At 50.4% G+C, this 24886-nt stretch overlaps 1 protein-coding gene across 10 annotated transcripts in view; it reads right to left on the reverse strand.

Moving 5' to 3' along the window:
• MROH1 (maestro heat like repeat family member 1) overlaps nucleotides 1-24433 on the reverse strand; it is a 101802-nt gene extending 77369 nt beyond the window's left edge. For 7 of the 10 annotated variants that reach the window (XM_067560124.1, XM_067560120.1, XM_067560126.1 and 4 more), the window contains exons 1-8: nucleotides 24338-24433; nucleotides 19857-20300; nucleotides 8606-8751; nucleotides 7811-7942; nucleotides 6941-7103; nucleotides 5294-5392; nucleotides 1689-1840; nucleotides 781-921 (exon numbers count right to left, since the gene is read on the reverse strand). In XM_067560124.1, the coding sequence (XP_067416225.1) occupies nucleotides 781-921; nucleotides 1689-1840; nucleotides 5294-5392; nucleotides 6941-7103; nucleotides 7811-7942; nucleotides 8606-8751; nucleotides 19857-19878 (855 nt within the window). In that variant the 5' untranslated portion in view covers nucleotides 19879-20300; nucleotides 24338-24433. Of the gene's footprint in view, nucleotides 1-780; nucleotides 922-1688; nucleotides 1841-5293; nucleotides 5393-6940; nucleotides 7104-7810; nucleotides 7943-8605; nucleotides 8752-19856; nucleotides 20301-21493; nucleotides 21553-22786; nucleotides 22853-24337 lie in introns of those variants that run through there. The other 3 variants (XM_067560123.1, XM_067560121.1, XM_067560122.1) reach the window with 3 other exon arrangements.
• Nucleotides 24434-24886: the final 453 nt, after the last annotated feature.

Raw genomic sequence — 24886 nt, forward strand, 5'->3', positions numbered from 1 at the left:
GCTAAGCCATCTCTTCTCTGCCAACAGCACGGGCATAGGGTCCCTCCCACAGGCAGCCCACTTCACAGGGGTGCCAAGAACAAGCAGAGCAAAAGGAACCCAAGACAGGAGGAGGAAATACAGTGGTACCAGCACCTGAGTAGGGCATGGGGCAAAGGGAGTGATAGAGAGACCATCAATCTGCCAGTCCATCCGGAGGGGATTCCCAACCCACCAGAGGTTTGCTGGGGACAATCACGCGATACTCTGGCTCAGTAGCAATAAAAGTGTGCCCCTCCCCATCACAAAAAAAAGGATGCATGGTAGCACCAGCCGGGTCCCTAGCAAACGGCAGACTCAGCCTTTGTGGAAGAGGTAACCCAACCTGTCAATGCCACACTCGCCCTCCTGCACTGGTGCCAAGCCTGGCATGATTCCAGTCAAACCCTGCGGCAGGTGCCAGTGTTTAGAGAAGGCAGGATCTGCAATAGAGCCCCACACGTGACCAGGCTTGGGGTGGGAAGCAGAGCCTTAGAACTGCTCCTTTGCTGCTAAAGCCTGGACCTTCGTCGGACTGGGCTGCTCAGACTAGCAGGGCCCAGCAGGACTTCGAGGGGCACCCAGCTCGTGCACAAGGGTGAGCCGACCGCAAAGACACCGTGCTCTCCTCCCCCACAAGGCTGCTTCCCAGAGCATCTTAGTCAACGCCCCAGAGAGCACACCGCCACTGAATACAGGCGGCAATGGGTACACAAGGCAGTGCCCCTGCAGGACTGGGGAGCAGCGTGCGAAGCTGTTTACCTTGGACACATAAAAGGCCTCCGCGTGCTTCTTGTAGAGAGCGAGGATTCCCGGGATCAGTCTAGGGAGCTGCTCCTCCAGTTTGTCACTGGGCATCAGGGGGCTCATGGGTCCGAGAGCCTCCACAACCGCCAGTCGCAGCTGCAGGGACAAAACAACCCAGCAGCAGTCACAGACTTCCCAACCAGACTGATCCCCAGCTCCAACACTGCCCTCAGCACAACCCAGCTGTTAGAGGGGGTGGTTTGGGTTTGTTAGCACATGATTGTGGCAGCTGGGGTTGGGAGGAGATCCCAGGCAAGCCATCCCACTGACCGAGGCTGCTCGGGGGACCCACTGAACAGGTGCAGCTGCCGTGGAAGTTTTCCCACTCTGCTCACCATCCCAAGGGCAGGGGACCTCTGTGTCTGCTTTCAGAGGAGCCTCTTGGCACCAGGTGCTGAAAGAGGGTGGATGGTGCTTTCCGGCACTCCAAATCCAGCTAGGATAACGTCCATTTGTTGCCCTGCTAGGATTTGGAAGTTGCCCCCTCTCCATTAGGCCTAGTGACACGCTGAAGCTAGGAAGGGGTGCCCATAAGACTCTCCCATTGAAAGCCCTTTCTGGGTAACTCAGGGACAGAGTGACACCTGCAGCAGTCCCAGAGGGCAAACACTAGCATGGCGTTGGAAGAAGCACCTGTCTGGCTTTCTTCCAGCAGACCAGTGTCTTTAGGGTGGGGAACGGTGGAGAAAGGCAGCAGGTAAGGAAGAAGTCAGACTACAGACCCTGCATGGAGCAGTAGGGGACCCAGCCTGACAGTGGAAATTTAAGGGGAAGGGAGAAACCCACTGCCACACAACTCCCCAGGGACATATCCACACCCAAGCTTCAAATGCCAATAGCTCTACCAGATGGCACAGCCTCACCTTAGCTTCCCGGCTCTGCAGCCAGCTGTTGAAGAGCACATCATAGGCATTGAAGATCTCATTTGAGAAGGTGTCTTTCCTCACAGTGGGGTCAGGAGCTTTATCCAAGTTAGCCAGATATTCCTGGATGCTCTCACTGAAATGCTGCAGAGCTGCAAGACACAGATTTTCTTACATTTAGATGCTATGCACACAGGCTTAAAGTTAGCAGGAAGCTTTGGACTGGGGTCTGAGATGCTGCTGCTTGAGCAACATCAAGCATCCTGATGCATAAGCAATTCCACTTGAACACTATTAGCAGAAATACCATCGGCCTCCTACAATCAACAGGATGCTTTTCCTGTGCTGCTTCTGTGCTTTCGGACCCATATTTAAACACGCCAATCACCCTTTTGGTGCAACAGCTCCTAACAACTGCCATTTTGAGTCAGAAGCTGGGCCTGTGTCTGCAGCCTACACCTGGAACTCCAGGGCCCTGCCAACTTCTCTTTGCTTTCCAAATTGATTGTCGGTGAAACAAACGGCGGAGAGCTGATGTTCAGACTCTGTGCAGAACCCAACCCAGAGGATCCTGCTCACCTTTTTATCAGTCTTGGACTAATAGATGGGTCTGACTATTACGCGTCTGATAAAGTTTCCTAACCAAATACATAAGGGATGGGCAAGAAAAACTGTGCAGAGAAGAAACGAGAAAATGCACACACCCTAGGCTACAACGTAGGAAAAGCGCACCATGGTCTAGGACAGGAAAGGTAACAGGAGAAGATAGGCAGGAAAAGAGAGCTTTTGTTTCTAAAAATTAAAGCAACACATTAGCTAGATGGAGTGGCTATCACAGCAGCACTGGCACACAACCTTCTCACTCCTTTAAGCTGCAGGGGACCGGCTAGCACAAGTTCTCACCCGGCTAATCAGGTTCCTCCTTGGGCCAGTCATGTAGTTTGTTTTTTTGTTTGTTTGGGGTTCTTTTTATAAAAGTCCTGCCTTCCTATTTTTAAAAGAATAGGAGAGTTCCAAGGAAGCGCAGAGAAGGTCCCCAGACCCATTACGATAGGATTTCCAGGGTGGGGGCAGGGTTGTCCTTTATACGCCTCACTTTGGATGCCCACATTTCGTGTACCCTCCACCTTTCCCTGGGCACTGGACAGAGGAGACTTCTGCCAAACAAGGGCCATTCGGTCTTTTTAGTCTACACCAATATGAAGAGTCTGGTGAATTTTGAGGGCTTGCATTTGCAGCCTTCATATTCTTTTATCTCAGGTGTGTAATCAGGAGAGCCGAAATTCATTCTTTCTGAATTAAAGGAAGAACCTGCTTCCCACCCTGTGGGCACGCTGCTGTCCGAGTCCCACTGTAACAGATCGGAGGAGTTGGCATTATGAAGCACAAGAAAGTGTTTACCTGAAAGTTTCCTTTCTTACAGTAACAAGGTCCGTAGAGCCAGCCTATGCTGGACACACAGGGTAGGTCTACACTGCCCGCTAAGCCCAGACTGACTCCGATTTGAGCCCACGCCCACCTTCCATCCATGAACAAAGCAGTGTAGCGCAGCACGGACGCAAGAACAGCTGTGAGGCCTGGCTCCAGCAATTGTAAGCCCAGGTTCACGCTGAAGTGTGGATGTTCAAGTGCAGGCTCGGAAGCTTCAAGTCCACCAGAGGGATATTTAAATGAGCTTCACACACTCCTGTGGATATTTTTCCTCCACCTAGAAGCTTTATTCTATCTCTTTGGGAAACACGTAGTGATGCATGAAAGCTATTTGGAAATTCCATTATGCTGCAAACCGTTCCATGCACCAGCATCCACTGTCAGTGCAGTCCACGGGATTGTGTTAATCAGCACAGAAGAGAGATTTTGATTACTGCATTCCAGCAAACTCCCGATCGCTCTCACTATTGCTTTGCTATTCCAGCAACAAGAGCTTGTTTCCAAGCCTGGATGCGCTGTAGAGCATGGTCACAGAAATCTCTCTCCAGCCGCTTGAGAGCCATTCAAAAGGTTCCCAACGCAGAGCTGCCCAGCATCTAGGCCCCTGCACTCAGATATCAGCGAGCGGTAATGCTGCAGTGCTCCAACAGGCCGCCAGCCCAGTTGGGTTTAGAGACAAGCTGCTGCATCTGGCAAAGCCTTTGAGAGAGACTCAGGTGTTTGCACAGATCACCCCTCCTCTTTGCAGCTGGCTGAGGGAAGGAAGCCACAAGTTTAGAGTGTCCCCTATGGGGATATTACTGAGACTGCAATTCCATCTCCAGGTTCCTGTGACTACAGGACTCAGAACTTTGTCTTGGATTGCAGGTCAATAACACAACAGCCTGGTGAAGCCTAAGGAGCTGGGGGGGGTACAAAGTGACTGAGCAAAGACACCGAAGTAACCCACCTGCCAGACATACACCAAGAGCCACATCAAATGTGACCCAATGTGCAAGACAGATCAGAGGACCAAAAGCACGCCCTCAGATGCATGTGCAGATCCAGCATGTCAAAAGGGAGCCCCAGCTAATGAGCCCACAAGCACAAAAAGCGCAGGCTCAGCTGTTGGCCAGACCCAGGTTTTCCGACAGCCCAGCTCTATACGCCGTTTCCACTCCGGCCCATCCACTTCACACCAAGTGTCAGCAGTAGCACTAAGTTGATGTTGCTGGCTAACTCCCGCAGGTGTCCAGTTCTGTACGTCTTCAGTCAATTTCACTCTAGAGGCAGAAATCCCACTGAAAACCAAAACCACTTGGTCTCCTTCCTTCTTGCTCACTGTACAGTACAGCCCCCACCCAAGGAAGCTCATGGTTAGTAAGCTCTCTGGAGCAGGAGCCAATCTTATAAAGTACCTTGCCCATTTTGGGGTGCAAGGATAATTGGTAGAAAGGAAGTGCTGGAAAATCCCAGCACAGAGGGTCACTTTTTTTGGAACCATGAACAGGTGAAGGAGTAAGTTTAGTTAACGCTCCTTGTGGCTTGGGAAGAAATAGGAGGGTTCCTAGGCCTGTTGGAAGCAGCGTTGGAAGGAGATTTGGGGGAGAAGATGCAGCAGTGGGGTGCTGCTGAATTTTGAGACTCGGATCAACCCTTCAAGCTTTCATTCACGTTTTCCCACCTCAGTTGACAAAAGGGGACATTCCTCACCCCCTACAAAGGGCCATTTTAGTCCTGTGCTGCTTGCCCCCCATCCCAAATTCGTCACCCCCTCCACCACTCACATCCTCCCCCAATGCGTCTCAGCCCTGTCTCCAGCTAGGAGAGAGTTCAGACTCCTTGGCCATTGTCCTCAGCATGCCAACTGTTACATTTTCTGTGACATGGGGACCAAGTCCCAAACCAAGGATCCTCCACACCCATTTTATGAGACACTGGACAGCCAAGAGCGGGGAATAGTCTGGAGTTAAAGTCAGCGAGCTAGAAATGAAAGGCTCAGTATCCTATTCCCTGAGCCAGCCAGCTCCCAAAGCCAAGTCATTTAAAATACTGCAAGTCTGCTCTCAAACAACCTTCCTGGCCTGAGTCTTTCCTTCACAGAATAAAGCAGTTTCCTTTACAGTGAAAGCGAGCTCTCAGACAACCCTTCTGAAGCCATCACAACCTCAGTAAAAAGGAGTAAGCCACTTTACCATAGCAAAACACAGACTTCATGTGGTCTTGTTTGGCCATTCCCAGCATTGGCAGCATGGTCCCAAGGATGGAATTCAAGAAAGGCACCATCCCAAACACTGTAAGGAAAGAAAGGAGAAAGTTACAGCTGACTGAGGTGATCGGAGTCCAGGATCCTGTGGAAGAAGAACATACACAACCACATAATTAGAGACCAGGAGAACACATACACGTGGAGCTGATTAATTTAAGATTGAGCAGACAACCTTAATTCTGGAGCTAACATTGAAGTTTCTGACTCTGCAGCCTTAACATTCCAATGTCGTTGGTGCGCTAGTTTACGAACAGCGAAAGGTCAGTTTGGGGATACAAAGGAAGCTGCTGATTTAGGCAGCTCAGGTATAGAGCCTATAGCCCCCAACATAGAAATGGAGCTTCAGCAGCTGGCAGTCCCTCAAGCACCTGGAGTGTTGTCAGCTTTGACTGTCCCCAAGAAGCAGGCATCTGACCAGCCAAGACCCACCTGCTGCCAGACGTGATTAGCCAGCAGATTTCTGTGGATAACTGCACAGCAGACAGGCTACACAGACAGGCAGGGTAACAGCATGCTTGATTTTAAGTAAGGCTTTCGACAGAGTCCTACCTGACATTCTCATAAGAAAATTAGGGAAATGTGGTTGGGATTAGATTACTAGAGATGTGTGCACAACTGGTTGAAAGATGAAATTCAACGAGTAGTTATCAATGGTTCACTTTAAAATTGGGAGGTCCCAGGCATCTAGTGGTCCCTGAACAGATCCTGTGGGACCTGTGCTATTGAACGTTTTCATTAATGGACTTGGATAATGGAGTGGACAGTACACTTATAACATTTCTGAATGAGATAAGCTGGGGAAACTGAGCCAAAGCTGTTAAACATCCTGCCCAAGAGTCACACTAAGTCAGCAGCAGAATGAAAAGTAGAACCCAAAATCAGACTCCCAGTCCCTTACTCCAGCCACACTGAGCTTGACACAGAGCTGCCATGCTCCAGCAAGAGCGGAGCGTCAATGGTGCCCTGAACCACACACCACTAAGAGCTTTCCTCAGACTGCTCCAAGGCAGACACCCAGACAGCAGGTGCAGTGCCTGCAGATCTCCAGCTCAGATCAATCAGAATCCTCAGGCATCCGCCTCGACTTCGGGAAAGGGCCAGCCTGGACTAACAGCTTCCCCAGCCCTGAGAGAACCCAAACCTAGCAGAGAAGGGCAGGACAAGTTCCAGACAGTGCTCAAGCCCATCTCGAGGCAGGAGGGGAGGCACAGCAAGGCACTGTCTAGCTGCAACCAAGTCATTTATCAAGTCAGAGGGTGGAACCTGCATGGCCTCTTTCCAGCGCAGACATTCCACACTCTGTGGCTCTACAAAACCCAGTTTTGAATGAAAACCTGCGCGTGGTGTTTTGTGTTTTAATACAAAGGGTACCACCTGCATTCAACTTCTCTGCAGAAGTTCACCGCGCTGTGCAGGTGACAGTTTATCCTAGGACTATTCCAGCTGAAGTGCTTTCAGAACAACAACTCTTTCCACAAAGAAGCGATATCTCATTTACTCCCAGCCCATTGGATCGTGTGTGTGTGTCCAGTCATCCTCTTCCTAATGAAGAGGTGAGATGCAGATAACCTACCATTTGACACGGAGAGGTTTGCAAAAGTCTGCATGATGAAATAATGAGGCAGGATCCCTGGCTGAAATTTGGTCAGCACCTCCTCCATCACTTGGTTGATAAAATGTCTCCCTGCTGCAACCAGGACATCACTTGCTGCTTGCTGCCAGTCGTAAATTATTTCCTAGGGCAAACAGAACAAGACCACATTAAACAAACAGTTACAGGTCACCCCTGCAAGATGCTCTCCACATTATAGTTCCTATTATCCAGGGAGAGCACAAGCACTTTCCCACACTGCCAGGTCAACTCTGGAAGTTCACAGGACAAACCACATATGAGAAATTGCAGATTTGGGAGGAGGAGGGGACATGACACCATGGGGGAAGGGGGTACGATAGTCTCCAGGTAGAATGCATGCCTCCCTGGGCATTTAACATCACACACCCTGTAATAACATGGGCCTGTTGTGCTCATTACTGTACGCATGCGAGCAAGCCGGTCAAGATTTGCACATACAACTAGAGATCTACCTAGATATGCAAAAATAGAAGACTGGTACTCAGAAAGTTTCAGTCTTTTCCTAAGAGACCAGAGCCCCTTATGCCACTCAGCTACCCTGTGGTCACTTAAGCAAGGCTAAAGGGATGCCAAAGGAGAGAGACTGGTCCATCACATCCAGAAGGATGGTGGCAGTCACAGCGACTGAAGTGACGCAGGGAGGAGAGAGGGGAAAGAACAAGAAACAGGTCAGATCCCCAGTTCCTAAGTCCAATCAGAGGTGCATATTTTAAGGAAACAATACAGGAGGATACATTGTGGGAAGAATCACAGAGTGAGCCAGTTAGATGAAGAGCAGTAACAGAACTATCTATAGCTCCCAGCTCATACCTTTGACTTGGTCATTTCATTGGATGCCAGAAAGATAACTATCTTGGCTATGCTTTTGTCCAGATGAGCAATTTTGTTCTTCACCACAGTTTCCATTGCCTTCAGGATTATTATACGGTGGGGATAAGCCAGCTAAGAAAAATAGAACCACACGTGAGTCTCCAACACCGAATACAAGTCAGAGTGTCAGCTAGATCTCCATCTGAACAAAGCATTCAACACCCTTTGAGCAGTTTCAGCCTGGACGAGGTGTCTGCAGCAAACACTCACATTTACAGGCACTTCATCTTCCTGCCTTGTCTACTCAGTGCTGCTCTAGATCAGAAATAGCGCAGTTAGAGACCCTCACGCTGACTAAATGCACCTACTCAACATCTAGAATTGGGATTTTCAAGGCAGACACGTTTAATTACAACTCCCATGGACGTTAAACATCTGCCTCATCAGAGAACCTTGGGCTACCCAACTGTTTGTCAGCTTTTCAATACAGCCAAAAGCTATTCCTACTGTTTTCTGTCTGTTTCCAGTACGTGACAGTCCTTACCTCTCAGTTAGAACCTCCTTGACTAGTTAGTTTCTTTAACAGAATCTTGGGAGAGGCTTTGATAAACTTTTTGGAGTCCAATTTATACCAACCATATTCCTTTACCCATTGTTACTGCACACGTGCGCTCCATGCACCCTCTGTTCAGATTACTGACAAAGCCAGGCTTCTCCTGACCAGTACTGCAGAAGCACGGGATTTTTTCTGCATCCTGGCAGTGATTTCCTGAAGGCAGTAGAGCAAAGCCATACCTTGTCATGCTGCCGGAGATATTCATCACAAGAATTTAGGATCTCTTCAGGCTGACTTTCTCCCAAGTAGCACAAAGCATTGTAGATCTGTTCTTGGACTAACGGATCCTTATCAGTAGTGGCATCCATCAGCGTTATGGCAAGTTCTGAGAAAGATACACTAAGCATGCAACACACTTTCCAACACAGGTAGCCACTGACTAGCAAGTACAGGAGTCACTGTTCCTAGAAGAGAAGGAAGAGCCACTACTGCCCCTAGCCCAGGCACTTCCATTCTGCCATGAGCCATTTCCAAGCCAGTACTCCCACCCTTCCTTTCCGCTGTCCACCAGAGACTATGGCTCTGATGAGTACTGCTGCCAAAGTACATGCCACCCAGTCTTTCATTAGTCATGGGTGAATCACTCACCTCCCCCCCTTCTAAGGAATCCCACACCTGACCCTTCCTTCACTTGAGCAGGGCTGGGGAGAACTATTTTACCCCAAGCATCTCAGCATATGCTCTGACAGAGTTCCTTAGTAAGCCCCCTTTATTCAGGGCTGAGGCTCCCCTTCTGGTGGGTCAGTGACCTACATTCCCTGCACCAGAGAGCTCTCATCTCATCACAGTACTTGGATTTTGGCCTCTCCTGTTCTGAAGGGGTTTTACGCCCTTGCCTTTGTCCCTTCGGCAAGTGCCAGGGATCAAGAAGCAGTTTTTCAGATGCTTGCTACCCAGAGATAAATACAAATGTTGGGGCAGAAGCACACCATATTTCCTCCCTGTCCCCCCATACTGCTTGGAAGAGGCGAGGAAGATTCCATCCTTGGCTCTTTAGCTCGGAAGAGTCACCACTAAGCTCCACTTTGGAAAGCAGTTCTACGAGACGGAAGCCAGTCTCAACACCTCCTTTGCCTCTCTGGTTAGGCTTCCCATTTACCAGAACCCGTACAGCCAGAAGGGACCTGCGTGATCTAGTCTGATCTCCACAGCGCTAGTCACCCAGCAACCCTGCAAGCACAAGTGCTTGTGCATACTTACACCGTATTTGATTTAACAGATGACGTTGTGACAATATACCACCTCCCTCATTAAACTGCCCCAATGGTCAGTTCTGCTTCCGGATAAAAGAAAGCATCTTATTTCCTGTCTGATTTCTCTAGCTTCCGCTTTCAGTGACTGGATCTTGTTATGCTAAACTAAATAGCCTTCTACTGTCAGATACGGTCTCTGCACAGTGCACACTAGACTGGAAGAGTCACCTCTTCGCCTTCTTCTCTGAAGGCGAAGGTAGCCATGTCTATATGCTTACAGCTGTGGGTAGTACAGACACCAGGCACCTAGCTAGCATGGGTACGAACAGCAGCGTGGACAGAAAGGACAGCTTCGATGAGCAGAGCACCCTACACACCTAAACCCCCAGGGTACATACCCTACATGGGCTCCCTACCCACCCAAGCAGTCTACACCATTTTTAGGCTGCCTCAGCCTTTCACTGAGGCACATGGCAAGACACGTAATGCCTGTATTCCACATGCAGCTATCGGTGTAAACATGGCCTTAAGAGATCAACTGCCAAGTCTCTCTGCAAGCCATGCTTTGTAGCCCTCAAACCGTTTCTCTAGCCCTTCTCTGAGCTCTCTCCAGTCTTCGAACACCATGTGTGTGTTACTTCCTGCTGCACAGTCCTTCAGAGAATCCCCTTCCCTATACGGACGTCACTGCCAGGCTCCTTAACGTCAGCTCTCAACACTTGGTGTTGGGCAGCCTGCTTCTAAACTCCTCAGATTCTACAGATGACCCAAGAGTGCTAGGAGCTCTCAGGAAACACTCCCACCCAGGCTCTCGAGTCGAGGAGGCGTTTCCGTCACAACCTTCTAGGACCTCAAGTGTTCTCAACCTTCTGACATCCCCTTTGATTAGCAGTTGAAAGGCTGGAAGTGAAAGGCGGCCAAGCCAATGCTCTGGCAGCTGCCAAGAATGGTGCCCGCAGGGAGGATGGAAGGACACCCATTTGCAGGGGTAACATACCTAACTAGCCACAGGAGCCGGAAGTGCAGGGTGCTGCAGCACTTCACTTTGCAGAGCACAGTTCCACCACCACCTGGAGGAGTTTTTTTAAATAAAAAGTAATTTACAGCCTGAGGGACCCCAAATTTGACCTTCTGCTACATGCCCCTCTTCAGTCCATCCTTGGGATAGTTGATTTAATACCAGACTCAGGGAGCGGGCACCGGCTACAGATCCCTACTTCCGCCACACAGGGACACTTGTTACTCCCGCTCTGGCTGGTGGGCAGCATTCCCGCATCACTAGCGCGCAGCACCAGAAGAACACAGATGCTCAACGCCAAGCGGCTAACTGCAGTTTGAGGGGGAGCTGCATATTTCTCACCAGACTAAGTTAACCCACGATTGTTCATTGGTTAAAGCTCAGCGATGTTAATCAGATGAGATGTACAGCAGCAGCCTTCCTGTAAACACTCTGCATGAAGCTAGTGACTCAAGCACAGAGCAGGGAGGCGGATACTTACAACTGGATGTTACCCTTCAGAGCCATGGATAGCAACCTCTAGGGCAGGGGTATCCAGCTGTGTGTGTCAAGATCGAGATTTCTTGGTCCATGTATGGTCCAGGTCCGGACTCCAGAGAACCCTTTTTCACATCGCAATTAAGCGTCCTGTTCAACGACCACAGACAATGCTGTGCAACACACCCAGGGCCTATTGCAGGGGTAGTCAATAAGTGGACTATGTGCAAATCCAGACCACCAGAGGCTTTTACCCAGACTACAAAACTCTGGGCAGCCAGGGGCAGAGTTAGTGCGGGAGAGCTAGTGAGGGTAGAGGAGTGACTGATCGCGTGCTGGCGGGCTGGAGGGGAGCAGGTGCCTAGGACTGACAGATAACTCAGGGTGGCAGGTGCCCCTCCACCCTTTCTAAATGGAGCCCTGTCCCCACAGGACTGACAGTGGGAGTCCCAGCAGGTGTCTGGGACTGACTCTTAACACGAGGGGCGCGGAGGAAGATGACTCCCTGCCCAGCACACAGGGGCTTCAGCTGCATGGGAGGCTCCAAGCCACGGCAAGGGCTGAAGCCCCAAGTCCCAGTGTCCCTCCCACAGGGCTGAAACACAGAATTTCAGCAGGACACCACAGTCCAGTAAAAAGCCCCTGGCAGTCTGGATTTTGACTGCAGACCACCTTTTGACTGCCCTGGTCTGGAGAACGAAACCCAAGACACTACAATGGGCAGAATGGAAGATCATACAAGACAGTGGTTCTCAACCCTGGGGGTGCACAGAGGTCTTCCAATGGGTACTTCAACTCATCTAGACATTTGCCTACTTTTACAACAGGCTACATAAAAAAGCACTAGCGAAGTCAGTACAAACTAAAATTTCATACAGACAATGACTTGTTTGTACTGCTCTATATACTATACACTGAAATGTAAGTACACTATTTATATTCCAATTGATTTATTTTATCATATGGTAAAAGTGAGAAAGCACGCAATTTTTCAGTAATAGCGTTCTGTGACACTTCTGTATTTTTATGTCTGATTTCGTAAGCAAGTAGTTTTTAAAGTGAGGCGAAACTTTGGGTACGCAAGACAAATCAGACACCTGACATGGGTACAGTAGTTTGGAAAGGTTGAGAACCACTGAAATAAGATGTTCGAATGGTTAATTACACTCAGTGTTAAAAATTCAGTCTGAATTTGGTCAGCTTCTAACCATTGGGATCATGTTAGACCCTCTCCCTGCTAGAGAAAAGAGCCCAAATATTTGTTCCCCAGCTAGGTGTTTAGAGATTGAGCTCCGTGATCAAGTCACCCTTAAGCAAAATAGACTCAATCTATCACAAAGAAAAGGTTAACTATAAAGCATCTTTTACAAGGTTCTAATCATTCTAATAGCTCTTCTCTGAACACTCCCCAATTTATCAACACCCTTCTTGCATTGTTGCCACCAGCAGAGGACACAGGATTCCAGGAGCAGTCACACCACTGCCAAATACACAGGTAAAATAACCTCGACTCCTACCTGAGATGTCCGTTTGTCCATCCCAAGATCGCTTTAGTTCTTGTGGCCACAGCGTCACACTAGAAACTCCTGGTAAGCTGATTATCTACCATCCACCTCAAATATTTTCAGAGTCGCTGCTTCCCCGGCTAGAATGGCCCAGCCTGTAAGTCTGTTTCTAGGTTTTACATTTAGCCATTTTACATGCACATTGTTTGCTTGTGCCCAGCCTACCAAGCGATCCACATCATGCTGTATCAGTGACCTGTCCTCTTCATTATTTACCATGCCCACAATCTTCATCTGAGCTGCAAACTCATTCAGGGCTGATTTTAGGTTTTTCCCAGGTCATTGATCAAAATAAGAGTTAAATAGCGTAGGCCAAGAACTGATGCCCATGGGACCCCCTAGAAACTCACAAGCTCAATAATGCTCCATTTACAATTACATGGAGAGCCATCACTTAGTTCTCTTTAAGCACTGTACATAGCACAAGTTAATTCGCTCAGTACAAAACATAATTCACTAAAGCTCAAAACCAAAGACATTTAATACCCATCAGCTGGCTATGTCCAACCTTGACTCTCAGCTTCCCCTGCTCGCCTCTCGTGGATAATAAATAAAATAAGATGCATTTGGTCTTGACTCAGTCTCTATTACTTTGTTTTCCCTTGTAGTCACTGGTTTCTAAAGAGAAGGCATTTTTCTAAATTCTTGGTCTTGCACCGTCTCCAGATTAGAGAGTCTGTCCCATACTTGGTTTTGCCTATAGAGCCTTTGCCAAATTTATGATGCAGAATTATAAAGCAGATTATCTGGATTCTGCTCCCAGAGCAGCTAACTCAAAAACCCTGAGAAGAGGTGCTCACAATACAAAAGCTGAGGCTTCGTGAAAATGCACCCAGACAACTGGGAGTTTGGGTGGCTCTTTGCGCTGCCTAGAGGGAAGCACAGGTTTGAACTCCAGGCCTTTCTGTTCTACCCTCACTCGATGAAGCAGCCACCTTCAGCCTTATCTGTAAATAGTAGTAGCAGCACATTTCAGGTGGCAGGGCAGTACAGCAGTAAGAACTTTGGACTGGGAACACGGAGTAAACCTGCAGCTACCAGATTTTTATTTTTTTTCTTCTTTCAAAGTCAACCAGCCTGGCCGTCAAACCCGCTAAACTAGCTCCACTACTTTGCTGGCCTTATATCTAGTGGCCAGCCACAGAGGCGAACCGCTCTTTTTCAAGAGTGGAAATAGTTCTGGCAGAATCCAGTAGCATGTACTGCGAGGTCAGATTGTCCTTCTCAGCATGCATTGCCTTCTATTTGTTAGCACTGAGTTTTATCTGCCCTCGTGCTGCTCACTTGCCTAGCTTTGTTCCACAGATGGAGACCAGAAGGGACTACTGTGATCATCTAGGCTCCTATTGAAGAGGCCTGAGGCCATCAAATTCCACCCAGTAACTCTTGCATCAAGCCCATGATTTCTGGGTGAGCTAGAGCAGCTTTTAGAGCAATAGTCAACCTTTAATTGAAAACATCACGAGCCTGAGAATCCATCACACCCCAGACAAGTTGTTCCAGCGGTGAATTGCCCTTGCTGTTCAAGAATGGACCTTGCTGGGTGCCTCAAGTTTCTCTAGGCCTGACTAACCACCATAACTAACATCTGCAGGTTTACACTACCCCACAGTCCTGTCCTTGATCCTTCTCAATATAAGCACCGTGGGAGGGACCATTAGACTCCTGCTATTTACCTCTAGCTCTGCATTGTACTCAATGCTTTTATTGACTCTGTCTTCACAGACAAGGTCAGCTCCAGACTGCTGCACTGGGCAGCACAGAAGGGGGAAGAGGTGAGCAGCCCTTAGTGGTGAAAGAACAGGTTCAGGACTATTTAGAAAGGCTGGACATGCACAAGTCCACGGGGCCGGATGCAATGCATCCAAGGGTGCTGAGGGAGTTACCATGATCTCTGAAAACTCGTGGTGACTGGAGAGAGGTCCTGAATAACTAGAAAAAAGCAAAGATAGTGCCCCCCTTCATAAAAGGAAAGGAGTAGAATCTGGGGAACTACAGACCAGTCAGCCTCACCTCAGTCCCTGGAACAATCATGGAGCAGGTGCTCAAGGAATCCATTCTGAGGCACTTGAAAGACAGGAAGGTGATCAGGAACAGTCAGCATGGATTCACCAAGGGCAAGTCATGTCTAACCAACCTGATTGCCCTCTGTGATGAGATGACGGGCTCTGTGGATGTGGGGAAAGTGGTGGACGTGATATACCTTGACTTTAGCAAAACTGTTCATACGGTCACCCACAGTATTCTTATCAGCAAGTTACAGAAGTATGGGTTGGATGAATGGACCATAAGATGGATAGAAAGTTGGCTAGATCATCAGGATCAACAGATAGTGATCAACAGCTCAATGTCTAGTTGGCAGCCGGTCACAAGGGGAGTGTCCCAGGGGTCAGGGCTGGGGCCAATTTTGTTCGACATCTTCATTAATGATCTGGAGGATGGGGTGGATTGCACACTCAGCAAATTTGCAGACGACACTAAGCTAGGGGGAGTGGTAGATACCCTGGAGGGCAGGGATCGGGTACAAAGTGACTTCGACAAAGTAGAGGATCAGGCCAAAAGAAATCTGATGAGGTTCAAACAAGGACAAGTGCAGAGTCCCGCACTTAGGACAGAAGAATCCCATGCACAGCTACAAATTAGGGATCAACTGGCTAGGCAGCAGTTCTTCAGAAAAGGACCTGGGGATTAGTGGACAAGAAGGTGGATATGAGTCAGCAGTGTGCCCTGGTTGCTAAGAAGGCTAACGGCATATTGGGCTGCATTAGCAGAAGCACTGCCAGCAGATGGAGGGAAGTGATTAGTCCCCTCTATTTCAGCACTGGTGAGGCCACATCTGGAGTACTGGGATCAGTTTTGTGCCCCTCACTACAGAAAGGATATGAACAAATTGGAGAGAGTCCAGCGGAGGGCAATGAAAATGATGAGGGGGCTGGAAGACAAGACTCTGAGAGGCTGAGGGAACTGGGCTTGTTTAGTCTGCAGAAGAGAAGAGTGAGGGGAGATTTGATAGCAGCCTTTAACTACCTGAAAGGGGGTTCCCAGGGAGGATGGGGCTAGGCTGTTCTCAGTGGTGGCAGATGACAGAACAAGGAGCAATGTTGCAGTAGGGGAGGTCTAAGTTGGAGATTAGGAAAAACTTTTTCCACCAGGAGGGTGGTGAAGCACTGGAATGGGTTACCTAGGAAGGTGGTTGAAACTCCATCCTTAGAGTTTTTAAGGCCTGGCTTGACAAACCCCTGGCTGGGATGATTTAGTTGGGGTTGGTCCTGCTTTGAGCAGGGGGTGGGACTAGATACCTCCTGAGATCCCTTCCAACCCTCATCTTCTATGATTCTATTGCTAGATACAGTGCCTAGATAGCCCCAGACGGGGATCAGTGCCCCACTGTGCTCAGCATTTTACAAGCATGAAGCGGACAGCCCCTGGGCTGGAGACTTCAGAATCTCATGCGGTGATAAACAGAGCCAGCGCTAGGCATAAGCAGACTAAGCAATTGCTTAGGGCCACAAGCAGCTCAAGGGGATCCCCTATTAATTAGTAGTATGTGTTGTGGGGAGGATCCCCCAAAGGGCTAGCACCAGCACTGGTGATAAGATGCAACAGGTGAGAGAGACAAATGGGATGGAGGAGTAACAAGGTACCAGTGCAGACAGATCTGTTTGCCTAACTAGTCACAGGTGGCCACCAGCCCAGCTAAGGGCAGGTGGGAGTGATTTACCAGCATCAAAGCGAAGGCATGTAGGATTTAAGAGGTTACTGTGGTGGCTTTATGAACACAGTCGGTCAGGGAATCTCTCTCTCATGCTGTCTAACAGACAGCATGAAGTACAAATGTGCTTGTGGGAGAAGCAGCCAAGCAGGCAGTCCAGCCTTTCCGTATCTTGGCCAGTTGCTTGTCCACATCACCCCTTTAGCTCTCACTCCCAAGGACTTTGTTTCTTCCATACCTCTGGTGAGGACCTTTGCCAGAGACTTTGAAATTGGTGTTAGGAGCCAGTTTTCCTTTAACCACTTTTGTGGACAAGTTTACACATTGTCTATGCAGCTCCATGTTACTTGATTTTATCACCAGCACAGTATTGCACGATCACACCCTCTCACTGAGCTGTGCTAGGTCCCGTGTTTCACATCCCACCGTGGAAGAGGATCAGAGTCCCCGTTCTGTCTATTAACGTGGGGGAAGGAACATGTTTCTTCACTACGAGAAGTGAGGAAGAGGTAGAAATGTGTGTGTTGCTTTCCCCCTTCACAGGCAATTGTAACAGCTCAGTCTTTAGTCACTCAATTTTAGGTATCGATTGCCTCCTCCCCACATAACCAACAAGGCTGTCAAGTTAAACAAAGCTGGACATCTCATTAACTCAACATGTTTAGCAGAACACTTGGTCTCAGGGTCCTACACCAATTTTCAATCCATGCCGGCTTGAATGTTTCAGTAGCTCTAGATTTCTATCAACTGCTTTAATCCTAGACCTTTCATCATGCTGCACTCCAACCACTCACCCACTTTATAATAGAATTACCAACAATTAAAGGGCACAGCATGCCTGCTTGTAATGCTAAAGAGTTTTATTTTAGGTTATGAAGCAGTCATCATTCCAGCTTAAAGCGTAGCAGGTGCGCGCACAGGTAAATGGTAAATGGTGACTCACTTGAGGTAGATGGCAACTCTTGGTTTCCTATTTCTGAGGCTGATGAAAGATCTACTGCCACAAACAACTTTCAGGTTAGACGGTTTGTGTTTTTCTAGCGTCACTGGCCAATTGTTCAGAGCACGTTTTCCTCCTCGGAGGGGTATCGGTCCTCTGCTGGCTCCTCCCCACTTAGACTATGCTCATCAATGTTAGAGCAGGATTCTCAGGACAGGAAGGCTAGCCAGAGTGCATGCCAGGGCACACCAGATTTACACAAAGGCAGGGCCATCAGGACAGGCTTCTTATGCCTTGTGTGAAGGCACTGAAATAAATGGGAGTCCCTAAAAGACAAGCCACTGCAGAGATCATAATTCTTAAGAGCATTAAAGAGGACTGCGTGCCCGACTTTCAGTATGTTACTTCTATCTGTAAAGAGCCTACGGAATGTCTGTATTGCATCTCAAGAGCAAGGATCGTTTAAAACATCTCTCAGATCCCAATGCAAGCCAAAGCAGCTCTTCCCCCGCATCTGACAGCCTTTCACCACATGCTCAAGGATGCCAGTAGTAGGCACTGGTCTACTGCAGGATCAAAGCAGCATGCACCCAACAAGACAGACCCCTCCTGAATAAGCACCACGAGTGGCTATTAACATAACGGTATGTGAGGCTGTTCAAAACAGTCTAGGTAGAGTTCAGGATTTGGGAGGGAGAGCATAAGGCCTTGGTTATATTACAAATTGCACTTTTTCCACAAGAGACGTCTTTAAATACAAGTTTACTTAAACTGGTATTTATTTAGTTAAGCCAGCAAGTCACTTCTTCACTGACTTCAATCCATCAATACAAGCCGTGTTTAAATCCATTCTCTTTTAAAAAGCGTTCACAGGTGCTTGCAACAATTTGAGAGATTTAATAATGGATTTTCATGACATTGGTGCAGTTTGCAAGAGAGAAGGCAAAGGATTTATTTCTAGCATAAGAGTTATGAGCAAAGGAGAGAGATTTCCCACCCCCTCCTAGCACTGCCAAATATACACACTTCTCCAGATGCTATAAAAATGTTAACTTTGAGCCATGAACAATATTAAGGTTTAATGCTGTATCTCAGTCAGTCACTCTCGAGACCACAGAGCATTAAGATACAGTGCCAATGGACTCTCAGGAGCGTGCCAGCTAGTCAAGTTAGTCTCATTAGGAAATGCTCCCTGACAAACAGATTAGGCTGTGGAATAGTCTCCCTAGCAAAGTGGTGGAGGTGCCATCAGGTGGGTTATTTAAAATGAGACTAGACAAGGTACTGCAAGGAGCAGTCCCGCCCTGACCTTCATGAGACAGGCCAGATGAGACCCTAGCTTACAGGGCTTCCTGTGGGATGCCAGAAAACGGAAGAGAAAGGGAAATGATTCTAGGTGAAAAAAACAGACGCGCATAGAATTAATGCCAGTGTCACAACAAGTCATTTTACAGCAAGACAGCTGCCAAGATCAGCAGGAGGCTCTGGATACCATTTTTAGTTCTAAACTTGATTTTCAATTGTACTGAGATGGATGGTCTTGGCCTAACCACCTATGGGACAATTATAGCAGTGCATCCAGCTATTCTTTTGCTACCATGCTCACACTCACCATGCACAGATCCATAAGGAGCTGGGCTGTTTCCCTCTGCTGCTGATCCTTGCTCAGAGCTCCCCCTCCCAACCCCTCTACTTTGTAATCTTTCCACACTGTTGCATTCTGCTATTGAGAAGCTCTTACTCCATCCCGCATTGGAACATTAGAAAATTATTTAAAAGCTATAAGGGAGTGATACGGATCTCCTGACTCAACTCCACTACATAGCAAGAGTGAGAGGTTACTGTAGGGAGGGCTGACCATGAAACAGCCCTCAGCACAGTGGCTGAGATCATAGAAGATGAGGGTCGGAAGGGACCTCAGGAGGTATCTAGTCCAACCTCCTGCTCAAAGCAGGACCAACCCCAACTAAAGCAGGTGTCACGGGGGCAGTTCTTGGAGTGAGAGCAGTGAGCATGGGGGAAAATGAAAGAGGACCAGTTTATAGTAAGGATAGGAGTTCCACTTCAGAACAGCCAGATTCCCAAGCAAGAGAGCCAGACCTGTAACTAAACTAATCAACACACAGGTGTTTGATGGCCTGGAATACAGCTATCCCCTCCTAAACAAGGTACACACACAGGTTACCTCAATTATCTGGTTTTAGATGCAGGGAGATATTTCTGAGCAAACTGCCTACGTGTTATTCAGCTCTGCTCTACCTTGCTAAGCTGTTCACACCAGAAGAACTCGGAACAATCCAAAGTCATTTGAACTGCCTTTGCTTCTCTCATTGCTCTATGCCCCATTACTACAAGTCCCTATCACCAGACACACAAAGAAGGAGTCCTGCCAGCTAACAGGCAGCTTGGCACCTGAACTGTACTATATGCTTGTTTGAAGTGCTTATTTTATAAATCAGATTCAGCCCAGGTTCCTTAACCTGACTTCCACAAAAACCAAGTTTACAGAGTAATCTGGTACTTACTTTTCACCCGCGACTCCATCATTCTACTTGTTTTGAGCTTTCCTGCCCACCGATCGTAGTTTGCAGCTTCTTGCTCCTTCTCAAAACGGGAAGTTCCTGGGGGACCTATTTTTACGGTCTACCTTCGCTCCTTTAGAGAGATGTTTCTGTTGTAAGAGAGTCTATTTGACTAGACGTTCACACCATGAAGCAGAGGAGAGGAGAGGATACTAGTCCGGCCGCAGGGAAGACAAGACATCAATCTTTAGTTTCTTGTGGGCAGCTAACAGTCACCAGTTGCCTGATCTCTTTAGGTATCTGAACCTCTGGCAGTTTCCTGATGGTTGGTAATCAATGCGCTCTCCAATTCTACCATAGTTCCAAATTAAAAGACTTTATAGAGGGCAAAGCCAGAGGGCATAGATTTGAAGTATTGTTCTCTACAACTTCTTCCTTCTTCTAGACCTGCAAACAGAGACATTTCACAACAGGTCTTACAACAGACCTGACATTCATGTGTTTGCATACAACGTTCAGTACTGTGTTCTCCCATCCAATAATTGTTTATGTACCATGATTTCCAGAGACCTAGCATTTCTTTGGCCAGTGATAACAGGCTTCCCCCCCTTCCCAGGAGGAGACTCTCACCAGCCAGTAGGGATGAAGAAAGTACAGCCACTTAAAAGGGGCCTAGGTTAATCTCTTTTAATTGATCTGCCTCTGAAGACACCCTGAGAATGGAAGTGACAGACATGAGCAGTCTGGAATGCCTGGAGGCCCCCAGTTCAAGGGAAGCTTTCCAGATCTCTTCCTTACAATGCTTAAAATGAGTTGAAGATACATAAAGGTGAAGAATCAAAGTTCAGGCTTGCCTTTGCACATAGCATAAAGTAGCAGGGTATATATACACCGAGGTGCCACAGCACTCAGATTGTTTCTAAAAATACATATTGTAGCTTTGATCCTGTCTCTTCAACTAGGTCAGAAGAAAATACCAAGCAAGCAAATTCTGAAACCACCTAACCTTCTCTAAAACACTGGCTTGTTATTTCTGTACCACCACCACAGTTGTCCTAATAGGTTTACCTCTAGCAAGCAGAGCACCCACAATTTCTCTCCAACCCCAGGATATGCTACAGAATTTATTCCTCTCCGCACCCCTTTCTAGTTGTGCTTGTATCAGTGCAGCTAACCTGTTCATGAAGGAAACAACAGCATAGGGAAGTGTCAGCTCTCTCATGTATTATGTAGGAAGTGGAAGCTTAACGTTCACTAGCTCACCACCTAGGGCAACTTGTTTATTTTGGCATTTATAAACATTGAGCAAACACCTCCCCACACTCTAGGTATCTTGCATCAGGTCACATTTCACATCACCAGACTATTCAAATCACACAATGGTCTTTGCATTTCGTTTTCAAAGGGCTTTACACGTGACCTGTCAGTCCTCACAATCGCCAGTTATCAGGCCTATTTTACAAGATGTGGCCAAGAGGGAAAGTGACTTGACGAAGTTTTCACAGCAAGTCTGTGGCAGAGCACCTGGCCCAGTGCTCAGTTCACTAACCCAATAATTCACAAGTGGCTCCTCCATCTGCCTCTAGTCACAGCCCACCCCGCTAAGCAGGGTACCAGAGCTCGAACCAGCACTCATTCACCTGTTTCCTCAGGAATGTCAGGCTAGACACTGCTCAGGAGGTAGGAATCTGTGTCGGTGCAACAGCAACCCATGCTGGTGAAGGCTGAGAAGTGTGTCTAAAAGGAGCCTTGTTTCCCAGCACAACGCTGCAGGGATGAATCAGGATGCTCCTGATAGAACACAAAGCTAGTACTCAGGCAAGAACCATCGATCCTTAAAAGAATTTGAACATAAACAGAGAAAGTGCAGCTCAGCATGAAACCCTGGTGGTGAAACCTTGGAGACTCAGTGCACCAGACTAGGTCTGGCCAACCGGCAAGCCAGAGGGCAGCTGTGTACAGTTACGAAGCTCAGCCAGCTAAACGAAGCTGCCTCTCTGGTGACAGGATTTCAGTTCTGAACCAAGAGAAACCTGCAATTCCATAGAGGACAGAGACTCAGGTGAGAGGGGAACAGACCCGGGTCCCCACAGCTCCAGAAGGGCATGCAAACACGAGCTAGCTAGCCACAGGGACTCTGACCAGCTTTGTCCTGTCACACGTGGTATGCCAGACAGCTAGCCACGGGACAAGCAGCAGACCCGGGACACACGACAGAGGCTAAAGCAGCCTTGCCAGGTAGCTCCCCCAGGACCGCCAGAGAGCAGACCAGCAGCCAGGGCCGGGAGGGGCGGTCATCGACACCGGCCTGCACAGGTGCAGACAGGGCCCGGCCCCGAGGAGCTGACCGGGGGCTGGGAGAAGTCAGCTGTCAGGCAGGGCGATACCGCTGCAGACACCCCCAGTGCGGTACCGGGAGCAGCCCGGGGCGTTTACACGGTGCGGAGGATCCGTTCCTGAGGGGCTGTCTCAGGACAAGATCCGGAGGGAAATGGTTTCCCGGCAGGAATCGACGTCTGTGACGGTGCAGCTCCCCCCCGCCCGGCAGTAACCGCGGGCACCGGGCGGCGAAGGAAGGTCACCCCGCAGCGGAGCGGAGCGCGGAGCAGGGCCGGGCGGCCAGTCCCCGGGCAGGCGGAGGGTGCACGCAGCCCCCGGGGGCGGGGAGCGCAGCGGTACCCGAGCTGGGCAGGGGACGGGCGGGACAGGCTGCCGGGAGCCCGGACGGGCCCTCAGCTGCGGGGGGGGGGGGGGCTGCCGGGAGCCCGGACGCCGGGGTTCTCCCCTCAGCTGCGGGGGCCTGGACGCCGGGGGGCCCGGACGCCGGGGTTCTCCCCTCAGCTGCGGGGGGGGGGGGGCGGGGAGCCCGGACGCCGGGGTCCCCTCCTGGCTCTGACAGACAAGCGGCTCCGCCCCCCCCCCGGCGGCGGTACCTGCCGGCCCGTGCCCGCTCCCGCCCGCTCGGCTCCGGGCGGGGCCGCCGCTGCTCCCGGAACTAGAGACTGGCCCCGCCCCCACCTGAGCGAGGGGAGGAGACGCCTCGTCCCGCCCCGCCCCCTCCGCGCGGCCGCCCCCTCCCCGCCCCCTCACGTGACCCCCCCCTCCCAGTTCGGCGCGGCCGTTGGGCGGAGGCACCGAAACACCGCAGGGCGCATGCGCCCGAGCTGAGCTCGCGTCCCCGTGACTGAGCGAGGGCGGGTCTGGTCACACCCGGGGGGGGGAGGGGAAGGGAGCCGCCCACCCCCGTCGGGGCGTGGCAGAGTCAGTCAGGCCCCGCCCATCTGACGTAGCAGCGTCACACTGACTCACACCCCCCAGGGGAGACACCCCCCCCCCCCCCCACACACACACCCCCTCCTGTGAGGTTCTCCCCCCACCTGCACGAGGCCCCCCCACCCCAGGGGAGACCCCCCCTCCCTCCTGCAGGGTTCTCCCCCTCCCCCCCATGCAGGGACTTTCCCCCTACACAAGACCCCCCCCCCCCACACACACACACACACCCCACCCCCTGCACAAGACCCCCCACGGGGTTCTCCCCCCCACACACACACCCCCCCCCAGGGGAGACCCCCCACTCTTCCTTGCAGGGGCTCACCCCATGCAGGAGACCTTCCCCCCCACATCTCTCCCCCCCAGAGCTCTCCCCCTCCCCCCACCCCACCCACCCCAGGGCAGGAGACACCCTCACACCCCAGGAAGGTGCCCCCCAGCCCAGCCCAGCCACACCACACAGACCCAGCGGGGAACAGGGTGCACCCGGCAGGTTCCACGCACAACAGACACCACACCAGCCATGCAGCTCTGTGGAGCAGCACACGTCTCACACACACACACACACACACACACACTGCCCTACGTGCTCGCCAGACACCAGACCTCTGCAGCCACCATGCCTCGCTCTTCCCACGGCGTCACCTCCCAGCCGCGTCAGAAGGGACGCCCGGTGCCCAGTAAGAGCCAGCATACACAGCGAGTCACACGAGGTGCTGCACGACCAACCCAGGCAGACACAAACCGGACATCACACAGGCGCGGGCACCCTGCTCAGCCATTACACACCCAGCACGGCCCTGCCTCGTCACAGCACACCAGCTCGCAGAAAGCTGGCCGCAGCTTTGCCGGGCCCCGGGCAGACGGCTAGTGTTTGCATGGCAGTCACACTCCTGGGGGCTGCTACACATGTGACGGGGAGATTCCAGCCTCGGTAGCCAAGACCTGGAGGGTTTCAGGGGAACATGGCTCCTTGCCATCCTTGAGCATTGGCAGGAGGAGGAAGGCAGGAAGCTTGCACCTTCCCTTGTCCTCCCTAACCTTGGAGAAAGGCTCCAGAGATTTGATCCGAGCCAGGGCTCAAAAGCCCCCCAGTTGGGGATCACATCCTCCAGTTGCCCCTTAAGTCTTCCTGAGGGCAACCCCCTAGGCCCTCAATTCCCTGCAGTAAAGGGGACGGGGACTGCAAGGGCTGTGCTGGGCTGTGCACTTACCTTCCAGGGGACAGTCACAGACTTGGCTGGCTCCACGCCTCCCTCCACACAGCCCTGCCTGCTCCTCCCACAGCCTCCACCTGCAGCAACTCGTTTAGCAGGTGGGTTGGCCGCAAAGTCTGCTTTTAAGGGGAGCCAGCTGGGGCATGCTGGCAGTGGGGGCGGCAGCGCTCCCTGGGGGCAGGCCTCTGCAGGGAGCACGGTGGGAAAGTTGGATGTTGTTTGGTGCGGTTTAATTTTCCATTCCTTATAAATGGGATGCTGAAGGGAAAACATCTCCTCTGTGAAAAATCCAGCCAGCACTTCCTGGCTAGAGCTGCACAGGCTCAGAACTCTTGGCCAGCCATTATAATTACAAGTCATCCTCTTAGCACAGCTCCCAGAGGGGCAGGTCTGTAAGTGTCATCGCCCCGTTTACACAGAGCGGGAAACTGAGGCAGGGGGAAGGGAAACGACTTGCCCTAGAGCCAGAACTAAAGCTCAGGAGTTCATAAGTCCTAGTGCTGGGCTCTGTCCACTAGGCCAGGCCACCTGCCTCTGACAGCGGCA

This window comes from Emydura macquarii, unplaced genomic scaffold (genome assembly GCF_026122565.2).
Source record: "Emydura macquarii macquarii isolate MOO-44397 ecotype Brisbane River unplaced genomic scaffold, CSIRO-AGI_Emac_v2 contig_2246, whole genome shotgun sequence".
NCBI classification, from domain to species: domain Eukaryota; kingdom Metazoa; phylum Chordata; order Testudines; family Chelidae; genus Emydura; species Emydura macquarii.